This window comes from Tachypleus tridentatus, unplaced genomic scaffold (genome assembly GCF_004210375.1).
Source record: "Tachypleus tridentatus isolate NWPU-2018 unplaced genomic scaffold, ASM421037v1 Hic_cluster_2, whole genome shotgun sequence".
NCBI lineage: Eukaryota > Metazoa > Arthropoda > Merostomata > Xiphosura > Limulidae > Tachypleus > Tachypleus tridentatus.
The window spans coordinates 46952689-46977903 of NW_027467782.1; the positions used below are offsets into that span (position 1 = coordinate 46952689).

Consider the following 25215-nt stretch of genomic DNA (forward strand, 5'->3'; position numbering starts at 1 on the left):
ACGATATGTTTACGTTAGGTTTGTTTTCTTTCATTTTCGTCTCTTCTAACATATTTTCATTAAATAAAAGTACGTCCTCGTTGGTTCAGTGATAACTCTAAGAGCTGAGAACACTAAAACTCTGGTTTCAAAACTTGTACTGGACAGAAAACAACAGCTGATGATATAGCTTTGTGTAACAATAGAGAATTAAAGTCCTTTTGAATTACGTTAATAAATAAACATACGTTTTGTCCCTAACTCCTTCTATTTGTATATTTCATGCTACCGATAATTCAGTGAGTTACGGAATTATAACGCTAAGATCTGATGTTCGATTCTCCGTGGTGACACACCAGATAGTCTAATGTGGCTTTTCCCTTTTTTGCCAAACAAACAAATAGCACTGATTTGCCCCCCCCCCGCTAGTACAGCGGTATGTCTTTTGATTTACAACGCTAAAATCAGTGCTTCGATTCCCCTCGGTGGGCTGAGCAGATAGCCTGATGTGGCTTTGCAATAAGAAAACACACACACAGTACCGATTTATATATGTAAGAAGCGGATGTCAAACCTTTATCTTTACTATATACTGTTCATATACAAAAATAATATATTTTATGCTATTAATAATCTTTATTTGTTTCTTTTCCTTGTGATTTTTTAACGTAAATAACTAGTAGATGGTCTATTGTGCTTTCTCTACAGCGATATTAGAACCCCTATTTTTAGCGTTATGAACCTTCAAGTCTATTGCTGAACAACCAAGTGGTTTCGCTTATGCTAAGTTGAATGATTTATGTTATTTTTCTTTAATCTAATGTGTTTGTTTGTAATTAAGCACAAAGCTACACAATGGGCTATCTATGATTTGGCCACTACGGGTATCAAAACCCGGTTTCTAGTGTTATAAATCCACAGACGTATCTCTGTATCACTAATCTTTAATCTAAATAGTTTATGTAAAAACCAGCTGAGGATGGCTTTTTATTAGTGTCCAAATATTATTACTGTTTATTTATCAGCTTAACTTTCCTGAAAGAGGCCGCTTGGCGAGATCACCTGTTTTAATCACTCGTACCATTATACAATAGTGTTTGTCTGTCAGTGAATTAATACATGCTACAATTACGTCACATAAAGGACGCTTAACGCTGCAATTCGTACTGTTGCAAAGTTAGTAAGCGTGCGCATGCCATGAATCGCGAGAAGAATTATGCACTCCGTCGGCTACAACGCAGCATGGCAAATGAACTTCAAAAAAGGCAAGAAACAAAAATATCCGCTGCCCTTAATTTTGCCTTTATTTATTCTTGAAACAGAACACTTTTGGAAGCTTTGCGGTATTACATCTGGTACAGTATAAATAGTTAAAAATAATGTAGGTTTAACAATGTTGGAAGCTTTGCGGTAGTACATCTGGTACAGTATAAATAGTTAAAAATAATGTGGGTTTAACAATGTTGGAAGCTTTGCAGTAGTACATCTGGTACAGTATAAATAGTTAAAAATAATGTGGGTTTAACAATGTTGGAAGCTTTGCGGTATTACATCTGGTACAGTATAAATAGTTAAAAATAATGTGGGTTTAACATTTAGGAAGCTTTGCGGTAGTACATCTGGTTCTGGTACAGTATAAATAGTTAAAAATAATGTGGGTTTAACAATGTTGGAAGCTTTGCGGTAGTACATCTGGTACAGTATAAATAGTTAAAAATAATGTGGGTTTAACAATGTTGGAAGCTTTGCGGTAGTACATCTGGTACAGTATAAATAGTTAAAAATAATGTGGGTTTAACAATGTTGGAAGCTTTGCGGTAGTACATCTGGTACAGTATAAATAGTTAAAAATAATGTGGGTTTAACAATGTTGGAGGCTTTGCGGTATTACATCTGGTACAGTATAAATAGTTAAAAATAATGTGGGTTTAACAATGTTGGAGGCTTTGCGGTATTACATCTGGTACAGTATAAATAGTTAAAAATAATGTGGGTTTAACACTTTTGGAAGCTTTGCGGTAGTACATCTGGTACAGTATAAATAGTTAAACATAATGTGAATTTAACAACCTTAATTATTCATTTCAACACCTTTAACTTCGTTACACTTAGGAAAAATGAACATTATTAGTTGTAAACAACAGAGCTGTTCTTATAATTTCAATGATACTAAAGTCAAGGCCCGGCATGGACTGGTGGGTTAAGGCGCTCGACTCGTAATCTGAGGGTCGCGGATTCCAATCCCCGTCACACCAAATATGCTCGCTTTTTTAGCCTTGAGAGCGTTATAATGATACGGTCAATCCCACTATTCGTTGATAAAATAATATCCCAAGAGATGGCGGTGGGTAGTAATGACTAGCTGTCTTCCCTCTAGTCTTACACTGCTAAATTAGGGACGGCTAGCGCAGACAGCCCTCGAGTAGCTTTGCACGAAATTCAAAACAAACCAATAGTAAGAACAAACAATATATATAATCTTGCACACAGTTCAGCGATTACTACGCCCTTTCTTAGAAACACAGGTTACTCATTCCCCTTAGAAAGAATGTCTGTATCTTTTCTAACTATATTAACCTAATTTCCAAGCACGAGTGGCGACGCGTGTTCTCAGCGTCCATAACGCATGTGGTTAGCGCACGGGTGGTTGTTAGCGAAACCTTGACGTGGTAATCACACTTGACTTCTAACGAAAAATATTCGGGTTCAATGACTTATGGTTGCAATAAACGTTAAGTTATTCTGAAATAGAGTACGAAAAGCTGTATTCGAAACGTTATTAACTTAATAAACAAAGATCCGGTATCAGTAGGATATCCGACCTGATTACCATGAATATATGAAAATTAAAAATTGTCATACGTTTTTCAGGAGGGTGTTGACAACGCTTGGATCTACGTTGTCCGTTAGATTTAACTTCAAGTTGTACGAAGAAAGAATGCGCGAGGTTAAAATTTAGCCCGTGGCAGCAATCGAAACGGTGAAGGAGACAGAATAACACAATGATTAACGTTGTTTTTCTAAAGATAAAAGTTAAGGTGGGAACACTACTACCCCCCTCTCCTGTGATGGAAATACCTTATTTTTGAAAAGCAGCTATCATAAACTTACCCAATTATAAAGCTGGTCTCCTATCTTAAGCAGCTATCATAAACTTACCTAATTATAAAGCTGGTCTCCTATCTTAAGCAGCTATCATAAACTTATCTAATTATAAAGCTGGTCTCCTATCTTAAGCAGCTATCATAAACTTACCTAATTATAAAGCTGGTCTCCTATCTTAAGCAGCTATCATAAACTTATCTAATTATAAAGCTGGTCTCCTATCTTAAGCAGCTATCATAAACTTATCTAATTATAAAGCTGGTCTCCTACCTTAAGCAGCTATCATAAACTTACCTAATTATAAAGCTGGTCTCCTATCTTAAACAGCTATCATAAACTTATCTAATTATAAAGCTGGTCTCCTACCTTAAGCAGCTATCATAAACTTATCTAATTATAAAGCTGGTCTCCTATCTTAAGCAGTTATCATAAACTTACCTAATTATAAAGCTGGTCTCCTATCTTAAGCAGCTATCATAAACTTATCTAATTATAAAGCTGGTCTCCTACCTTAAGCAGCTATCATAAACTTACCTAATTATAAAGCTGGTCTCCTACCTTAAGCAGCTATCATAAACTTATCTAATTATAAAGCTGGTCTCCTACCTTAAGCAGCTATCATAAACTTACCTAATTATAAAGCTGGTCTCCTATCTTAAACAGCTATCATAAACTTACCTAATTATAAAGCTGGTCTCCTATCTTAAGCAGCTATCATAAACTTACCTAATTATAAAGCTGGTCTCCTATCTTAAGCAGCTATCATAAACTTATCTAATTATAAAGCTGGTCTCCTATCTTAAGCAGCTATCATAAACTTATCTAATTATAAAGCTGGTCTCCTATCTTAAGCAGCTATCATAAACTTACCTAATTATAAAGCTGGTCTCTATCTTAAGCAGCTATCATAAACTTATCTAATTATAAAGCTGGTCTCCTATCTTAAGCAGCTATCATAAACTTATCTAATTATAAAGTTGGTCTCCTATCTTAAACAGCTATCATAAACTTATCTAATTATAAAGCTGGTCTCCTATCTTAAGCAGCTATCATAAACTTACCTAATTATAAAGCTGGTCTCCTATCTTAAGCAGCTATCATAAACTTATCTAATTATAAAGCTGGTCTCCTATCTTAAGCAGCTATCATAAACTTATCTAATTATAAAGCTGGTCTCCTATCTTAAGCAGCTATCATAAACTTACCTAATTATAAAGCTGGTCTCCTATCTTAAGCAGCTATCATAAACTTATCTAATTATAAAGCTGGTCTCCTATCTTAAGCAGCTATCATAAACTTATCTAATTATAAAGTTGGTCTCTATCTTAAACAGCTATCATAAACTTATCTAATTATAAAGCTGGTCTCCTATCTTAAGCAGCTATCATAAACTTACCTAATTATAAAGCTGGTCTCCTATCTTAAACAGCTATCATAAACTTACCTAATTATAAAGCTGGTCTCCTATCTTAAGCAGCTATCATAAACTTACCTAATTATAAAGCTGGTCTCTATCTTAAAGCAGCTATCATAAACTTATCTAATTATAAAGCTGGTCTCCTATCTTAAGCAGCTATCATAAACTTACCTAATTATAAAGCTGGTCTCCTATCTTAAGCAGCTATCATAAACTTATCTAATTATAAAGCTGGTCTCCTATCTTAAGCAGCTATCATAAACTTACCTAATTATAAAGCTGGTCTCCTATCTTAAACAGCTATCATAAACTTATCTAATTATAAAGCTGGTCTCCTATCTTAAGCAGCTATCATAAACTTACCTAATTATAAAGCTGGTCTCCTATCTTAAGCAGCTATCATAAACTTATCTAATTATAAAGCTGGTCTCCTATCTTAAGCAGCTATCATAAACTTATCTAATTATAAAGCTGGTCTCCTATCTTAAGCAGCTATCATAAACTTACCTAATTATAAAGCTGGTCTCCTATCTTAAGCAGCTATCATAAACTTATCTAATTATAAAGCTGGTCTCCTATCTTAAGCAGCTATCATAAACTTACCTAATTATAAAGCTGGTCTCCTATCTTAAGCAGCTATCATAAACTTATCTAATTATAAAGCTGGTCTCTTATCTTAAGCAGCTATCATAAACTTATCTAATTATAAAGCTGGTCTCCTATCTTAAGCAGCTATCATAAACTTATCTAATTATAAAGCTGGTCTCCTATCTTAAGCAGCTATCATAAACTTATCTAATCATAAAGCTGGTCTCCTATCTTAAGCAGCTATCATAAACTTACCTAATTATAAAGCTGGTCTCCTATCTTAAGCAGCTATCATAAACTTACCTAATTATAAAGCTGGTCTCCTATCTTAAGCAGCTATCATAAACTTATCTAATTATAAAGCTGGTCTCCTATCTTAAGCAGCTCTCATAAACTTACCTAATTATAAAGCTGGTCTCCTATCTTAAGCAGCTATCATAAACTTATCTAATTATAAAGCTGGTCTCCTATCTTAAGCAGCTATCATAAACTTATCTAATTATAAAGCTGGTCTCCTATCTTAAGCAGCTATCATAAACTTATCTAATTATAAAGCTGGTCTCCTATCTTAAGCAGCTATCATAAACTTACCTAATTATAAAGCTGGTCTCCTATCTTAAGCAGCTATCATAAACTTATCTAATTATAAAGCTGGTCTCCTATCTTAAGCAGCTATCATAAACTTATCTAATTATAAAGTTGGTCTCCTATCTTAAGCAGCTATCATAAACTTATCTAATTATAAAGCTGGTCTCCTATCTTAAGCAGCTATCATAAACTTACCTAATTATAAAGCTGGTCTCCTATCTTAAGCAGCTATCATAAACTTATCTAATTATAAAGCTGGTCTCCTATCTTAAGCAGCTATCATAAACTTATCTAATTATAAAGCTGGTCTCCTATCTTAAGCAGCTATCATAAACTTACCTAATTATAAAGCTGGTCTCCTATCTTAAGCAGCTATCATAAACTTATCTAATTATAAAGCTGGTCTCCTATCTTAAGCAGCTATCATAAACTTATCTAATTATAAAGTTGGTCTCCTATCTTAAACAGCTATCATAAACTTATCTAATTATAAAGCTGGTCTCCTATCTTAAGCAGCTATCATAAACTTACCTAATTATAAAGCTGGTCTCCTATCTTAAACAGCTATCATAAACTTACCTAATTATAAAGCTGGTCTCCTATCTTAAGCAGCTATCATAAACTTACCTAATTATAAAGCTGGTCTCCTATCTTAAGCAGCTATCATAAACTTATCTAATTATAAAGCTGGTCTCCTATCTTAAGCAGCTATCATAAACTTACCTAATTATAAAGCTGGTCTCCTATCTTAAGCAGCTATCATAAACTTATCTAATTATAAAGCTGGTCTCCTATCTTAAGCAGCTATCATAAACTTACCTAATTATAAAGCTGGTCTCCTATCTTAAACAGCTATCATAAACTTATCTAATTATAAAGCTGGTCTCCTATCTTAAGCAGCTATCATAAACTTACCTAATTATAAAGCTGGTCTCCTATCTTAAGCAGCTATCATAAACTTATCTAATTATAAAGCTGGTCTCCTATCTTAAGCAGCTATCATAAACTTATCTAATTATAAAGCTGGTCTCCTATCTTAAGCAGCTATCATAAACTTACCTAATATAAAGCTGGTCTCCTATCTTAAGCAGCTATCATAAACTTATCTAATTATAAAGCTGGTCTCCTATCTTAAGCAGCTATCATAAACTTACCTAATATAAAGCTGGTCTCCTATCTTAAGCAGCTATCATAAACTTATCTAATTATAAAGCTGGTCTCTTATCTTAAGCAGCTATCATAAACTTATCTAATTATAAAGCTGGTCTCCTATCTTAAGCAGCTATCATAAACTTATCTAATTATAAAGCTGGTCCCCTATCTTAAGCAGCTATCATAAACTTATCTAATCATAAAGCTGGTCTCCTATCTTAAGCAGCTATCATAAACTTACCTAATTATAAAGCTGGTCTCCTATCTTAAGCAGCTATCATAAACTTACCTAATTATAAAGCTGGTCTCCTACCTTAAGCAGCTATCATAAACTTATCTAATTATAAAGCTGGTCTCCTATCTTAAGCAGCTCTCATAAACTTACCTAATTATAAAGCTGGTCTCCTATCTTAAGCAGCTATCATAAACTTATCTAATTATAAAGCTGGTCTCCTATCTTAAGCAGCTATCATAAACTTATCTAATTATAAAGCTGGTCTCCTATCTTAAGCAGCTATCATAAACTTATCTAATCATAAAGCTGGTCTCCTATCTTAAGCAGCTATCATAAACTTATCTAATTATAAAGCTGGTCTCCTATCTTAAGCAGCTATCATAAACTTATCTAATTATAAAGCTGGTCTCCTATCTTAAGCAGCTATCATAAACTTACCTAATTATAAAGCTGGTCTCCTACCTTAAGCAGCTATCATAAACTTATCTAATCATAAAGCTGGTCTCCTATCTTAAGCAGCTATCATAAACTTACCTAATTATAAAGCTGGTCTCCTACCTTAAGCAGCTATCATAAACTTATCTAATCATAAAGCTGGTCTCCTATCTTAAGCAGCTATCATAAACTTATCTAATTATAAAGCTGGTCTCCTATCTTAAGCAGCTATCATAAACTTACCTAAATATAAAGCTGGTCTCCTATCTTAAGCAGCTATCATAAACTTATCTAATTATAAAGCTGGTCTCCTATCTTAAGCAGCTATCATAAACTTACCTAATTATAAAGCTGGTCTCCTACCTTAAGCAGCTATCATAAACTTATCTAATCATAAAGCTGGTCTCCTATCTTAAGCAGCTATCATAAACTTATCTAATTATAAAGCTGGTCTCCTATCTTAAGCAGCTATCATAAACTTACCTAATTATAAAGCTGGTCTCCTATCTTAAGCAGCTATCATAAACTTATCTAATTATAAAGCTGGTCTCCTACCTTAAGCAGCTATCATAAACTTATCTAATTATAAAGCTGGTCTCCTATCTTAAGCAGCTCTCATAAACTTACCTAATTATAAAGCTGGTCTCCTATCTTAAGCAGCTATCATAAACTTATCTAATTATAAAGCTGGTCTCCTATCTTAAGCAGCTATCATAAACTTATCTAATTATAAAGCTGGTCTCCTATCTTAAACAGCTATCATAAACTTACCTAATTATAAAGCTGGTCTCCTATCTTAAGCAGCTATCATAAACTTATCTAATTATAAAGCTGGTCTCCTATCTTAAGCAGTTATCATAAACTTACCTAATTATAAAGCTGGTCTCCTATCTTAAGCAGCTATCATAAACTTACCTAATTATAAAGCTGGTCTCCTATCTTATTGATGACAACTTTATTCACACTATTCAAGACAGGATTTAGTTTTAATCTACAACGGTGAAGATATTTATAAACTCTATTAGTTCTCCATTAATCCGCAAACAACGCCAGGAGCAAGACCTTATTTTACATTATCCATAATGGTAGAAAAGAGAAATCCCATTTCATCCTGATGTTTAATATAGCAAGGTTTGTTATGTGCGACAATTCAAAGAACGTATGTGTCTTATTGGTAATTTCTAAACGGAAATCGGTAAAAGAGAACAAATCGTGTTTTACAGTGCACTATCTCTAAACTCACAAAACAGAAAATGTACACTTCGGTAGCAGAGTTTTAAGAACTTAATGTTTAGAGACACCTCAAGGCTTTGCTGACGGAAAGCATGATCGACACAATACTATCAGATAACAGAAGGTTTAGTAGTACGTTTGAAATAGGGGACAGGACGTTACATAAAGGTTAAAGGTTACATGCCCATGTAAGGCTTAGGAAGTCAATACATTCTGTATTCATCAAGTCCTCATGTAAGGATTTCCTCACCCAAAATACAAAATCATTCCAAGAAATAACATATCATGGGACATTTAACGACTTAATGTCTTTCCTTCAAGATAAAGAATGTCATCAGATATTTAACAACGTCATGTCTTTCCAAGAAATAGAATGCCATCAGATATTTAACGACCTCACGTTTTCCAAGACATAAAATGTCTTGCGACTTTATGTCTTTTCGAAACACCACAAGTTTTTGTTCCAGTTCTATTTACAGTGTTAAGTGTTGTGTGTTATTCACATATAATTAAGTTTCATTTAATTCAAATGCTTGTGTTTTGTTTCCTTGTTTTAAAGGAACGCCACATCGTGAGCGCCATAGGAAATCGAACTTCAGATTTCAGCTTTGTTAGTCCATAAACTTACCGCTATCTCACAGGGTGACAACTTGCTGTTTAACAAAATGATGCATCCATTATAATTTTCTTTGTATCTTTGATTTCCACTCATTCGGCTAACAGTATATGTACAGCTTTAGTTTGTTTTTTAAACACATTTACGGGGCTAATCGGACATATACGGTGAACCTTCGTGATGCTACCAAATCCGCTTCAAAATCTGGCGGCTGAGACAGAAAGACAAGTGCCTCTAAAGAAAGCCTGCAGGCTAGATACGTTACTAGAATATAAAAAAAAAACAAGCAAGAGTCTGAAGTACAGGTGGCAGAAAGAGAAACAGAGGTGGAGGTGTTATATGTCATTCTCTCACTATCTGTCTCTCTGGGTTCCTGCTTATCTTAATAACATGTTACTGGTAGCAACATGAACAACTTAAGACCTAACTGGTAGTAACATGAACAACTTCAGTTCTAACTGGTAGTAACATGAATAACTTAAGATCTAACTGGTAGTAACATGAACAACTTCAGTTCTAACTGGTAGTAACATGAACAACTTAAGATCTAACTGGCAGCAACATGAACAACTTAAGATCTAACTGGCAGCAACATGAACAACTTAAGATCTAACTGGTAGTAACATGAATAACTTCAGATCTAACTGGCAGCAACATGAACAACTTAAGATCTAACTGGCAGCAACATGAACAACTTAAGATCTAACTGGTAGTAACATGAATAACTTCAGATCTAACTGGCAGCAACATGAACAACTTAAGATCTAACTGGTAGTAACATGAACAACTTCAGATCTAACTGGTAGTAACATGAATAACTTCAGATCTAACTGGCAGCAACATGAACAACTTAAGATCTAACTGGCAGCAACATGAACAACTTAAGATCTAACTGGTAGTAACATGAACAACTTAAGATCCAACTGGTAGTAACATGAATAACTTCAGATCTAACTGATAGTTACATGAATAACTTCAGATCTAACTGGTAGTAACATGAATAACTTCAGATCTAACTGGCAGCAACATGAACAACTTCAGATCTAACTGGTAGTAACATGAACAACTTCAGATCTAACTGGTAGCAACATGAACAACTTAAGATCTAACTGGCAGCAACATGAACAACTTCAGATCTAACTGGTAGTAACATGAACAACTTCAGATCTAACTGGTAGTAACATGAACAACTTAAGATCTAACTGGCAGCAACATGAACAACTTCAGATCTAACTGGTAGCAACATGAACAACTTCAGATCTAACTGGTAGTAACATGAACAACTTCAGATCTAACTGGTAGTAACATGAACAACTTAAGATCTAACTGGCAGCAACATGAACAACTTAAGATCTAACTGGCAGCAACATGAACAACTTCAGATCTAACTGGTAGTAACATAAACAACTTAAGATCTAACTGGTAGCAACATGAACAACTTAAGATCTAACTGGTAGTAACATAAACAACTTAATATCTAACTGGTAGTAACATGAACAACTTCAGATCTAACTGGTAGTAACATAAACAACTTAATATCTAACTGGTAGTAACATGAATAACTTCAAATCTAACTGGTAGTAACATAAACAACTTAATATCTAACTGGTAGTAGCATGAATAACTTCAGATGTAACACAGTACTTATCTTAAGGACTTCATGAAGAATGGTACAGAGTCCACTGGACGCTCTGGATGTCTCTGTTTTGGATATCCGTTTTCTTTACCTTTCTTGTTAGTTTAGTTTGTTGTTGGAAAGCACAATGCTGTGTCCACCATGAGTATTGAAACCTGGTTTTTAGCTGGTAGTTTAGAAACTGAGTTGTTTTGAGGCTAACTGATACTAGTTTTGCATCTGTTATTGGCTGTTCAGACATTTGGTTTTATGGACTACATATTCTAGTTAGCTTGTAGATATCGTTATTTGACTCTAGTCCAACTTCTAACATTACTATCAGCATTTATTTTGATTTTCGTTTCTAAAAATAACCATGATCTGATAACTGTTTTTCGTGTTATTGAACAGAATGTACTTTGAAATAGTTGTTTGTGGTAGTCCTGTAATCTTGTACTTACTCACAGCTTCAGGTAGTCCTGTAATCTTGTACTTACTCACAGCTTCAGGTAGTCCTCTAATCTTGTACTTACTCACAGCTTCAGGTAGTCCTGTAATCTTGTACTTACTCATAGCTTCAGGTAGTCCTGTAATCTTGTACTTACTCATAGCTTCAGGTAGTCCCGTAATCTTGTAGTTACTCACAGCTTCAGGTAGTCCCGTAATCTTGTAGTTACTCACAGCTTCAGGTAGTCCTGTAATCTTGTACTTACTCATAGCTTCAGGTAGTTCTGTAATTGTACTTACTCACAGCTTCAGGTAGTCCTGTAATCTTGTACTTACTCACAGCTTCAGGTAGTCCTGTAATCTTGTACTTACTCATAGCTTCAGGTAGTCCTGTAATCTTGTACTTACTCACAGCTTCAGGTAGTCCTGTAATCTTGTACTTACTCACAGCTTCAGGTAGTCCTGTAATCTTGTACTTACTCACAGCTTCAGGTAGTCCTGTAATCTTGTACTTACTCATAGCTTCAGGTAGTCCTGTAATCTTGTACTTACTCATAGCTTCAGGTAGTCCTGTAATCTTGTACTTACTCACAGCTTCATGTAGTCCTGTAATTGTACTTACTCACAGCTTCAGGTAGTCCTGTAATCTTGTACTTACTCACAGCTTCAGGTAGTCCTGTAATCTTGTACTTACTCACAGCTTCAGGTAGTCCTGTAATCTTGTACTTATTCACAGCTTCAGGTAGTCCTGTAATCTTGTACTTTCTCATAGCTTCAGGTAGTCCTGTAATCTTGTACTTACTCACAGCTTCAGGTAGTCCTATAATCTTGTACTTACTCACAGCTTCAGGTAGTCCTGTAATCTTGTACTTACTCATAGCTTCAGGTAGTCCTGTAATCTTGTACTTACTCACAGCTTCAGGTAGTCCTGTAATTGTACTTACTCACAGCTTCAGGTAGTCCTGTAATTGTACTTACTCACAGCTTCAGGTAGTCCTGTAATCTTGTACTTACTCACAGCTTCAGGTAGTCCTGTAATTGTACTTACTCATAGCTTCAGGTAGTCCTGTAATCTTGTACTTACTCACAGCTTCAGCTCTACAAATTCGGCCCAAGCCGTGTTCTAACGACCTCGGTGAAAAGGGAACTTGTATGTTCGTGTGGGACTGTATCCAGACAGACGGAGTTCACTTAAATCACTGCTTAGATGGAATTTTAATCGGCAGTTGTTGTGGCCATAATGACGTGTCCAATACTGTGCCTGACTCTGTCCACCGGGACAAACCGTCTACAGGTGTCAGCACTCCGTCCACGGTGACCTCATCAGTGGTTACTAAACAGGCATCTACATCAAATATAAACAAATATACATTCACCACAGTAACCAGTAGCTTTACAACAACCAGACCCACAACAACGACTACAAGAAAACCTTCAACCACCACAACAACGACGACAATTTTATCTACAACCACACCAGCACCAACTAGTTTTCAACCAACTAGAAGAATTACGCGTCCCGGTATATCTAACAGGAGACCAGTCGACCCCTTTAAAGGTACGTACATGTTCACTGATAGCGGTAGAAACTAGATTTAGATAATGGAAACAGGTTCGACTCCCTTTCTGGAGAAAGTTTGTATTTTCCAGTATCGATACTCTCTCAACAGGGCAATACTTGGTGATGACGAGAAACCCACTTGAAGTTAAAGTGTATCTCAAGACGGCTGGTATCGGTATTAACACTATATTATAAATGTATCTCAAGACGGCTGGTATGGGTAGTAACACTATATTATAAATGTATCACAAGACGGCTGGTTTGGGTATTAAAACTTATATTAAAATTAAGAAGAGAACTTAAAGTTCAAATGTTGTTCTCCACTTTATTTTAATGAAAGTTTTAACACCCATACCAGCTGTCTAGGGACACATAGGAATACACATGTATTATTGTGTGAGTTAACATTACACATCATGGACTCACACACAGTACTGAAATATAAAATTGTTTTCTATCGTCTACTAAACACTATAAAACACTTACTACTAAACACTATAAAACACTTACTACTAAACACTATAAAACACCGTTTCTACAAAACACTGTAGAACACTTACTACTAAACACTATAAAACACCGTTTCTACAAAACACTGTAGAACACTTACTACTAAACACTATAAAACACCGTTTCTACAAAACACTGTAGAACACTTACTACTAAACACTATAAAACACCGTTTCTACAAAACACTGTAGAACACTTACTACTAAACACTATAAAACACCGTTTCTATTAAACACTGTAGAACACTTACTACTAAACACTATAAAACACCGTTTCTACAAAACACTGTAGAACACTTACTTACTACTGTAGAACACTTACTACTAAACAAACACACTTACTACTAAACACTATAAAACACCGTTTCTACAAAACACTGTAGAACACTTACTACTAAACACTATAAAACACCGTTTCTACAAAACACTGTAGAACACTTACTACTAAACACTATAAAACACCGTTTCTACAAAACACTGTAGAACACTTACTACTAAACACTATAAAACACCGTTTCTATTAAACACTGTAGAACACTTACTACTAAACACTATAAAACACCGTTTCTACAAAACACTGTAGAACACTTACTACTAAACACTGTAGAACACTTACTACTAAACACTATAAAACACCGTTTCTACAAAACACTGTAGAACACTTAATACTAAACACTATAAAACACTGTAAAACACTTCCTGTTTCTACTAAGTAATAAAATGTTTAATCACGACTAAACGAACACGTTTATTTTTTAACCTGTCACAATATTATTTTAATTCATCCTACCAAGTAATGAAGTGATTTAACCTGTCACAATATTATTTTAATTCATCCTACTAAGTAATGAAGTGATTTAACCTGTCACAATATTATTGTAATTCATCCTAAGTAATGAAGTGTTTTAACCTGTCACAATATTATTGTAATTCATCCTAAGTAATAAAGTGTTTTAACCTGTCACAATATTATTGTAATTCATCCTACTAAGTAATGAAGTGTTTTAACTTGTCACAATATTATTGTAATTCATCCTACTAAGTAATAAAGTGTTTTAACCTGTCACAATATTATTGTAATTCATCCTACTAAGTAATGAAGTGTTTTAACCTGTCACAATATTATTGTAATTCATCCTACTAAGTAATAAAGTGTTTTAACCTGTCACAATATTATTGTAATTCATCCTACTAAGTAATGAAGTGATTTGACCTGTCACAATATTATTGTAATTCATCCTACTAAGTAATGAAGTGTTTTAACCTGTCACAATATTATTGTAATTCATCCTACTAAGTAATGAAGTGTTTTAACCTGTCACAATATTATTGTAATTCATCCTACTAAGTAATGAAGTGTTTTAACCTGTCACAATATTATTGTAATTCATCCTACTAAGTAATGAAGTGTTTTAACCTGTCACAATATTATTGTAATTCATCCTACTAAGTAATGAAGTGTTTTAACCTGTCGCAATATTATTGTAATTCATCCTTCTAGAATGTGGCCTTCCTCCACTGTTTCCGAAACAGAAAATTGTAGGTGGTAAGAATGCAGCTTTTGGGGCGTGGCCCTGGCAGGTAACGAGCATTTCATTTATTTTTTATAATATATATAAAAAAATGTCTCTTTCTATTTCTAGCAAAACAACAAATAGTTTGGAGAATATAGTAAAATAAGTTGAATATTATTTTATTGGTGAACTTTGCACACGCACCCAGCCAACCCGCCTTTCTCGGTATGTTATCTTGAGGGCTTATAACGTTTAAATGTGTTGTTCGATCCCCGAGACGAGCCACAGCATAAATAACAAAGATTTAACTTAGATTCACTTGAATAATTCGATGCACGAGGCTTTCTTGCATGAATTATCGTAAAAAACTTATTTTCAACCGTGACGCGTTAAGCCTTATTTTTATACGTTTCAATACCTATTGCATCATACTATTTGATGATCGTATTGGCTACACCACTCAGTCATTTTTTTACCCAATAGCAATATTAATTGAGAAAGGTATGTGACTAATACACAACACCAGATGTCCTGTAAACAACAGAACATGGACTCACAAGGCTTGTGATGTATATATAAATTAGGGCTAAGTCCATATCGCGTGTGATTGGATAACATCATAGCGTACCCTAAAAGGATTAACTGTAATTGGTTTATTGTTTTTGAGCGATAAAAATGATCAAACACGGGTAGTAAAAATATATTTAATTGAGACTTTAAATATTTTGATACAGTTTATATCGATTCATTATTGTAATTAGCGGCCATTTTGACAAGACCAAAAATATTAAATGCAGCTACAGTACATATTAAACTGAAAATGGTGGTTACAAGGGTTAAAACAAAGACAGCTCAAATAGTTTCACTGTTAATAAATTCGTAGTGAGACGTCTACTTTTTAAATACGATCCGAGATGGCCAGATAATTAGAATGCTTGACTCGTAACCTGAAAGACGCGGGTTCGAATCCCCGTCGCACCAAACATACTCGTTCTTTCATCTTTGGGGTGTTAGAAGTGAGGATTCGTTGGTAAAAGAGCTGGCAATGGGTGGTGTATTAGGTATGTGACGTTCGACTCGTAATCTGAGGGTCGCGGGTTCGAATCCCCGTCGCACCAAACATACTCAATTTTTCAGCCGTGGGGGCGTTACAATGTGACGGGCAATCCCACTATTCGTTAGTAAGAGTAGCCCAAGAGTTGGCGGTGGGTGTTGATAACTAGCTGCCTTCCCTCTAGTCTTACACTGCGAAATTAGGGACGGCTAGCGCAGGTAGCCCTTGAGTAGCTTTGCGCGAAATTCAAACAAACAAACGTCAGGTATGGCTAGCGTAGACATCCATCATACATTTTTGCGCGAAATTTAAAACAAACAAATGTTCAAGTAATTTTACCGTTAATAAATACCTAGTGAGAGGACTACTTTTCAAGTAATTTCACTGTAAATAAATACTTAGTGAGAGGTCCTTTACCGTTCGATATATGTCTATGTTTCCAAAAGAAACAAGATTTTCATCCGGTATTTAATTGTTTTCATCACATATTGTTTGTTGATGACTAATTAATTAATCTTCTAATACTACGGAACACCTTAAACACCGTTATTTACTGTTGCGCCACCTACAAAATTTCTTTCTAAATAATTTTTAAACGTTGTAGTATAAGTAATTAGTTTAGATTATAATTCTTGTTAAAGTGAGAAAGTGTTAAACAAACTCTCACAAACAATTCTTGTTACTGTTATTTTGTTTTATGACATAAATCGTAAAATTTACAAGATGGCGGTTGTTCAGAAGAATATGACTTTTTTTTTTTTTTTAACCAGTATAAATCAGGTTGGACGATTAAGTCTTATTTTGTAAGTTAAGTCCCAAATTATTATGGAAAAAATATTTATATTTGGCATGTTTCAAACAGGTTTCGGTTCGGAGAACGTCGTTCTTTGGTTTTTCTAGCACGCACCGATGTGGCGGCGCCATCTTGAATAGCAAGTGGATTGCTACAGCAGGACATTGTGTTGATGAGTGAGTACAGTCATTTAGGGCTATAGTAAACATCAAACCTTCCTCAAGTTCTAAGACGTGCTTTACTTTGGATTGTTGTATCAATTTGGCCAGTTAGAAATAAGAACATCAAAATGGTTTTTGGTTGTGCGTTCGTTTCATTTGTTTTTAGTGCATTAGTCCCTTGGTTGCCTGAACTACACGCGACTTCATTGGTTAAAAATACGTTTATTTGGTTGAGTGCGAGCTTCGATTCGTTAAAACTACACTTCAGCCAGTAGACTTCATGCGTCAATTGGTTGAGAATCCGCTTCCATTGTTTGAGAGTACATTGCTGTTGGTCGACTCTACTCTTCCATTGACTGAGTATACGATTTAAGCCTGCAGTTAAGACCCGGAATATATTTTACAATCAATGAAGTATATTTAAAAAAATTATTTTTTTCAAAGGAAACTATGAAAAAGTAAGTGAAAATTGTCCACTAAGAAAAAATCCAGAACAAATAATTGAGATACTTTAGAAGTTGTTCTGTTCGTTTACCATATAAGGAATCTTAACGCTTCGAGTTGTCTTCTCTAGGTAGTTTTTCCAACCTTTAAAAAATGTCTCAGAACTTCTTAAAACAGAGTAAAATGTGCACATGCAATCTATCATCACTGTTTACCTACCACTGTGGGTCAGGTCAACAAATGTAGGAACTTAGTTTTCGAACGTTGCTCCCAACATTGAGGTTATATGGAGTCAAGTACCCTCTCTTCTATTAAGCCTTGTGGATATGTAACATCCGGGTACCAGATAAATACTCTCGTACCCCGAACAGTACGTCAGTTTTTCGTATACATGTCAAGTCGTAATATAGCAATAAATTTCGTAACATTTTGCATAATATTTTAAATCTCAATTTTAAAAGTTTTGTTGTTTATTTTGATTCATGGTTTGTGTCTCGCCTCAAAAACACGATTAACACATTATGGCCTTGCAGCTCCGTGTGTGATACGTTTAAACCCACGTTTCTTTTTGTAGTTAACGGTTAACTATGTTTTGTAACATAACGTATACGTTTTCAGGTGATTTCATGTTACTATAAATTTACCCGCTTATCCAAAGTCATTCATTTTAAAATTTGAATCCTACTTTTCAACATTCATCACAGTTTAAATTAAATGTTTATGTGGTTTAAAGCGTTTATTAAAGTAAATTTTATAACCATACAAACAAATATTTAGCCTTTTTTTTATTAGCAAATGTGTTACTTAATGGGTATTTAACTAAAGGGGTATTATGAATTTGTTACTAAACTTCTCATGAAAAAGTGGTGGACTAGTTTCATATTTATCTTGTCCTTCAGATAAAGGGATAGTACAGTTTCATTGTTATCTCGTTCTACAAACATAGGAATAGTTATAATCTCATAATTACCCTTCAAACAAACGTAGCATCCATCATCAATATTAACAAGAACTGAGAACTTACTTGTACTCAGTACTCTATTTTATCATACAAAGCACTTGAAACTTATTGTTTGACTGAACTTACTTGTACTCAGTACTCTATTTTATCATATAAAGCACTTGAAACTTCTTATTGGTTGACTGAACTAACTTGTACTCAGTACTCTAATTTATCATACAAAGCACTTGAAACTTCTTATTGGTTGACTGAACTCAGTACTCTATTTTATCATATAAAGCACTTCAAACTTCTTATTGGTTGACTGAACTAACTTGTACTCAGTACTCTATTTTATCATATAAAGCACTTCAAACTTCTTATTGTTTGACTGAACTTACTTGCACTCAGTACTCTATTTTATCATACAAAGCACTTGAAACTTCTTATTTGTTGACTGAACTTACTTGTACTCAGTACTCTATTTTTTATCATATAAAGCACTTGAAACTTCTTATTGGTTGACTGAACTAACTTGCACTCAGTACTCTATTTTATCATACAAAGCACTTGAAACTTCTTATTGGTTGACTGAACTTACTTGTACTCAGTACTCTATTTTATCATACAAAGCACTTGAAACTTCTTATTGGTTGACTGAACTTACTTGTACTCAGTACTCTATTTTATCATACAAAGCACTTGAAACTTCTTATTGGTTGACTGAACTTACTTGTACTCAGTACTCTATTTTATCATACAAAGCACTTGAAACTTCTTATTGGTTGACTGAACTAACTTGTACTCAGTACTCTAATTTATCATACAAAGCACTTGAAACTTCTTATTGGTTGACTGAACTCAGTACTCTATTTTATCATATAAAGCACTTCAAACTTCTTATTGGTTGACTGAACTAACTTGTACTCAGTACTCTATTTTATCATATAAAGCACTTCAAACTTCTTATTGTTTGACTGAACTTACTTGCACTCAGTACTCTATTTTATCATACAAAGCACTTGAAACTTCTTATTTGTTGACTGAACTTACTTGTACTCAGTACTCTATTTTTTATCATATAAAGCACTTGAAACTTCTTATCGGTTGACTGAACTAACTTGCACTCAGTACTCTAATTTATCATACAAAGCACTTGAAACTTCTTATTGGTTGACTGAACTTACTTGTACTCAGTATTCTATTTTATCATACAAAGCACTTGAAACTTATTATTGGTTGACTGAACTAACTTGCACTCAGTATTCTATTTTATCATACAAAGCACTTGAAACTTCTTATTGGTTGACTGAACTTACTTGTACTCAGTACTCTATTTTATCATATAAAGCACTTGAAACTTCTTATTGGTTGACTGAACTTACTTGTACTCAGTATTCTATTTTATCATACAAAGCACTTGAAACTTATTATTGGTTGACTGAACTAACTTGCACTCAGTATTCTATTTTATCATACAAAGCACTTGAAACTTCTTATTGGTTGACTGAACTTACTTGTACTCAGTACTCTATTTTATCATATAAAGCACTTGAAACTTCTTATTGGTTGACTGAACTTACTTGTACTCAGTACTCTATTTTATCATACATAGCACTTGAAACTTCTTATTGTTTGACTGAACTTACTTGTACTCAGTACTCTATTTTATCATATAAAGCACTTGAAACTTCTTATTGGTTGACTGAACTTACTTGTACTTAGTAAGCTATTCTATCACTTAAAGCACTTGAAACTTCTTATTGGTTGACTGAACTTACTTGTACTTAGTAATCTATTCTATCACTTAAAGCACTTGAAACTTCTTATTGGTTGGTTCGACTTAATCTCCCACTCAGTACCTCTTTTCCATTCACACAGATTAGTTTTCTTATTGGTTGGTTCGACTTACACCAGTATGTTATGGACGATTATATCAACTATATGTTTAAAATATTAAAACAAAGTAAAAATAATCTCGAACTTCATAATACCTTCTATCCACAGCTTACTCCTGTCACAGATTCGCATTAGAGTAGGCGAGTACGACTTCTCGAGTGTTCTGGAACCTTATCCTTACATAGAACGTGGCGTCAAGAAGAAAGTAGTACATCCCAGCTACAATTTTTTCACTTATGAGAATGACCTGGCCTTGGTGAAACTAGAGGAACCGGTGGAATTTAGGCCTCACATAGCTCCAATATGTCTGCCACCCGACGACAATAACTTGATAGGCCGTAACGCCACTATTACCGGGTGGGGGCGTCTTAGTGAAGGTAGATAGATGTTTTAGTGTTACTTTAAATACTTCTAGCTTTTTGTTTCCTTTACCTCTAATATAGTATAACATTTAATCTAACCTGTTAATCAGTATACGTAAAAGCCAAGTGTTGGTCGGCCAGTCAGTTACACGAGATCATTTTCACTTTTACTCCTATAACACTTCCTCTTTTGATTGCATGTTCCCCTTCTAATTGAATTTAATTAATCGCTGACAGAGTCATAAATAACTCCTAAACTTTGGCATCTTTCTGCAACATTGATTTGGTTTTTAAATTTCGCTCAAAGCTACACAAGAGCTATCTGCGCTAGCCGTCCCTAACTTAGCAGTTTAAGACTCGAGAAAAGGCAACTAGTCATCACCATCCATCACCAACTCTTGAGCTACTCTTTTACTAACGAATAGTGGGATTGACCGTAACATTATAACGCTCCACGGCTGAAAGGGCGAGCATGTTTCGTGTTACGGGGATTCGAACCCGCGATCCTCAGATCATGAGTCGAACGCTATGCCGAGCCTTTCTGCTGTATAATATCTTATTAAGAATGGAGCTCCTAGGACGAGATCATGAACGCACTATGTGTGTGACACCACGTGATTATGATGTCATGTTAGATAGGATCTAAAAAGGAAAGCCGAGAAGACCCGTATGCAAAATAAGTAAAATGTAGTACAAATTATGTTTGAGAATTATTATGAAGAAGGGTTTGTTATAACAGGAAGGTTTTCCATCAGAAGAACTGGTGTGATCATCGTATTTTTTATTCTTTCATTCAAAGACCCCACCCTGTGGCATGTTCCTGGGAAGAGAAACTGTGCAATTATTATGTGCGTTGCCAGCTTTATAGGAAATTTTTTTTTCCTAGTGGTTTTACATTATTAATAAATACTGTTTGCTGTACGATCACAACTTACGTACAACAAGCATAAAGAGGATTTCTGATGAAAAACTTATCGTTAATGCGAAATGCTCGACGAATACTGACAACTTACGTACGCACAAAAACAGTTTTATCTTAAAACATTTTAAACATTATAACTCGTCCAAGTAGCCCTCGTGTAGCTTCACAGCAAATTAAAAAAAAAACAAGACAACCAGGCAACTAATCTCATAAAATATAATCTTTGAGAGTGATTCGTGACCATGGCAACTACAGTTTATTAGTTTGTACAGATACAGCCATACTCATGTGTACAAACTAACAAACTGTAGCTGTCTGTTTGTACAGTTTATTAGTTTGTACAGATGTAGTCATACTCATGTGTACAAACAAATAAACTGTAGTTGTCATGTTCAGGAACCACTCTCGAAGATTAGATTTTATGAGTTAATTAGCTGTCTGTTTGTATAGTTTATTAGTTTGTACAGATACAGCCATACTCATGTGTACAAACAAATAAACTGTAGTTGTCATGTTTAGGAACCACTCTCGAAGATTAGATTTTATGAGTTAATTAGCTGTCTGTTTGTACAGTTTATTAGTTTGTACAGATGCAGTCATACTCATGTGTACAAACAAATAAACTGTAGTTGTCATGTTTAGGAACCACTCTCGAAGATTAGATTTTATGAGTTAATTAGCTGTCTGTTTGTACAGTTTATTAGTTTGTACAGATGCAGTCATACTCATGTGTACAAACAAATAAACTGTAGTTGTCATGTTTAGGAACCACTCTCGAAGATTAGATTTTATGAGTTAATTAGCTGTCTGTTTGTACAGTTTATTAGTTTGTACAGATGCAGTCATACTCATGTGTACAAACAAATAAACTGTAGTTGTCATGTTTAGGAACCACTCTCGAAGATTAGATTTTATGAGTTAATTAGCTGTCTGTTTGTACAGTTTATTAGTTTGTACAGATGCAGTCATACTCATGTGTACAAACAAATAAACTGTAGTTGTCATGTTTAGGAACCACTCTCGAAGATTAGATTTTATGAGTTAATTAGCTGTCTGTTTGTACAGTTTATTAGTTTGTACAGATGCAGTCATACTCATGTGTACAAACAAATAAACTGTAGTTGTCATGTTTAGGAACCACTCTCGAAGATTAGATTTTATGAGTTAATTAGCTGTCTGTTTGCACAGTTTATTAGTTTGTACAGATGCAGTCATACACATATGTCCTGGGGTTAAGTTTAATTTAAAAAGTGCACGGCATGGCCAGGCGGTTATGGCGGTCGACTCGTAACCAGCTCGCCCTTTCAGCTGTGGGGACGTTATAAAGTGACGGTCAACCCACTATTCGTTGGTAAAGGAGTAGCCCAAGAGTTGGCGGTGGGTGATGATAACTAGCTGCCTTCCCTCTATTCTTACACTGCTAAATTAGGGACGGCTAGCCCGTTTGAAGCTTGGCAAGAAATTAGAAACAAACAATCCAGATATGTTTATCCATTAGATATTTAATGTTTTAATGACGTCTGGGTTTACAAAATAAAATACTTGTGTATATCGCTATTTGAAATACAGGCGTGCAAGACCTTTTTCATTAAGACATGTCAAACAAGGGTTTGTATTAACGTACACTTCTTCAGGGGTTCATTTGTATGTGAACAAATTATATAGGTTCAATTTATGATTGGATGAGAAAGGACTCTATTGGCTGTCGGTGAAACCTTAGGCTGCTCGGAATCAATCACAGTATGCAATACAAATCATAATTGAAGAAAGTCACTGTTAACGTAGTCTAGGGCCAGTTTGTTTCGAGTTTTGTTATTGGATAATCCTTATTTCAAAACTAAAACAGCGTAGTTAAATGTAAGCTTTGGTTTTCAATAAAATAAAAACATTTACCTGTAAATCGCATTTTGTTTCATAACTTTTGTTTTATTTTTTATATTTATAGTCCCAGTGTCTCAGTTGCAAAATACAATAATTAATTAGTGACTTCGATTATTGTACACAGGTGGCGTTTTGCCCTCTATGCTACAAGAAGTGCAAATTCCCATCGTCAGTAACAAAAAATGCAAGAACATGTTCTTGGCTGCTGGAAGAAACGAATACCTCCCTAATATTTTCATGTGTGCAGGCTTTGAAGATGGCGGAAGAGATTCATGTCAAGTAAGGCTTTTTGACAACATTAGATTAAAACTATTTTAAATATGCCAATCGGCAAGTCATGTGATATACATATCTGATGTGAAGTCACGAACATTGTTTTGCAGTTTAAGGTAGTGCGAGGCAAATTATTCTTACACTCAGATCAAAGAATCTGTTTATATCGGGAATTTATAATTCACATGACAGGAATATTTCTTCTACTAACTAACCTTGAAAATTAAAGAAATATGGATCATCTTGGGACATCAGGACCATTCAGAAAATTATTTGGAACAAGTCGAGCCCTACATGGTAAGCAAAATGTGACGTTTTATAACAGATAAGAATCCATGAACTCAAAGGTCAGTGGCAAAAGCCGTCTACATGACCTACACAACAGTCCATACCATAATCATGAAGAAAGTCCATGAACTCGTCCTTATACCTCACCAACTCCAATGTTGACCAAACTTCTAATGTATTTAGTACTGAATTTATGGTGTTTTGTTCCACAACTCAAAGAATTTGTATTACACTTTAACTAACCTGGTGGAACAACTGTTGTGGAATGGCTACCTTTACAATTTTCCCCCACCCACTAACTATGATCCATGTGAAACTTGGCACACGTTTGGTGCTGCGTTTGTGCTGCAAATAAAACTTCTTACTGCACATAATTTCATAACAGCCGCCCTCACACACGTACACTAACTTGGGCTGGACGTGTAATTGTTAAGTTGTTAAAAATCTCGCACGCCAGGTTGTATAGATTTACAACAATGACTACATAACGTCATGCCACCTTATTAGTTGAATTACGTTTTCAGACACTGATCCTCTAAAGAAATGACCACGAATGGGACGGTGTTTCAAAAGCCAGTAACCAGTCGGTCCGACCTGTAATTACTTACAATATTATACTTTAATTAACACACTGAGCATCAACATACATACAGTTTGTGTAAAAACGCACACCCAGGAAACTTTAAAATCTCACTTCGTTACACATACGAGTAATCTGTTAACATAAAGTTCATAGCTACAATATTTTCCTGTTAAAGTGACGCCTGTAGTGTTTTATATTTAAATTGGCTGTCAACAGTAACATAGGTTGTGAATTGTAAATTGATTGTAAATCATATACAACATACAATCGTTACACCCCAGATTACACCTTTATAAAATTGATTTCCTTTTGTATAAACATGCTACTGTGAAGATAGTCACTATGTGTAATAAATCTTAAGTTCATAAAACAGTCCTACTTCACCTCATTACGTCATCCAAACTGACCAATCGGGAGGACTATCTCTAAGTCGACACACTCCACATCAAATGTTTTCGTGTCTGAGCACCTTAAACACAAAGGGTCATATTGTTAATATTTACGGGGCGTTATTAACGTTAATTAATCGTCAGTTTCTTGTTTTCATTATAGTTTCATATTTCGTAAGCGCATGAGTACAGTAATTTGTAGAAAATATAGTCATTTCAAAATAGTTTGCTA

The 25215-nt window shown here is 34.6% G+C and overlaps 1 protein-coding gene across 1 annotated transcript in view; it reads left to right on the top strand.

Annotated features, from left to right (window-relative positions):
* The window catches only part of LOC143242300 (uncharacterized), a 115384-nt gene that overhangs the window by 41391 nt on the left and 48778 nt on the right, over positions 1-25215 (top strand). The window contains exons 8-12 of the mRNA XM_076485661.1: positions 12501-12968; positions 14982-15061; positions 16911-17017; positions 20394-20662; positions 23575-23729. Of these exons, the coding sequence (XP_076341776.1) occupies positions 12501-12968; positions 14982-15061; positions 16911-17017; positions 20394-20662; positions 23575-23729 (1079 nt within the window). The remainder of the gene's footprint in view (positions 1-12500; positions 12969-14981; positions 15062-16910; positions 17018-20393; positions 20663-23574; positions 23730-25215) is intronic.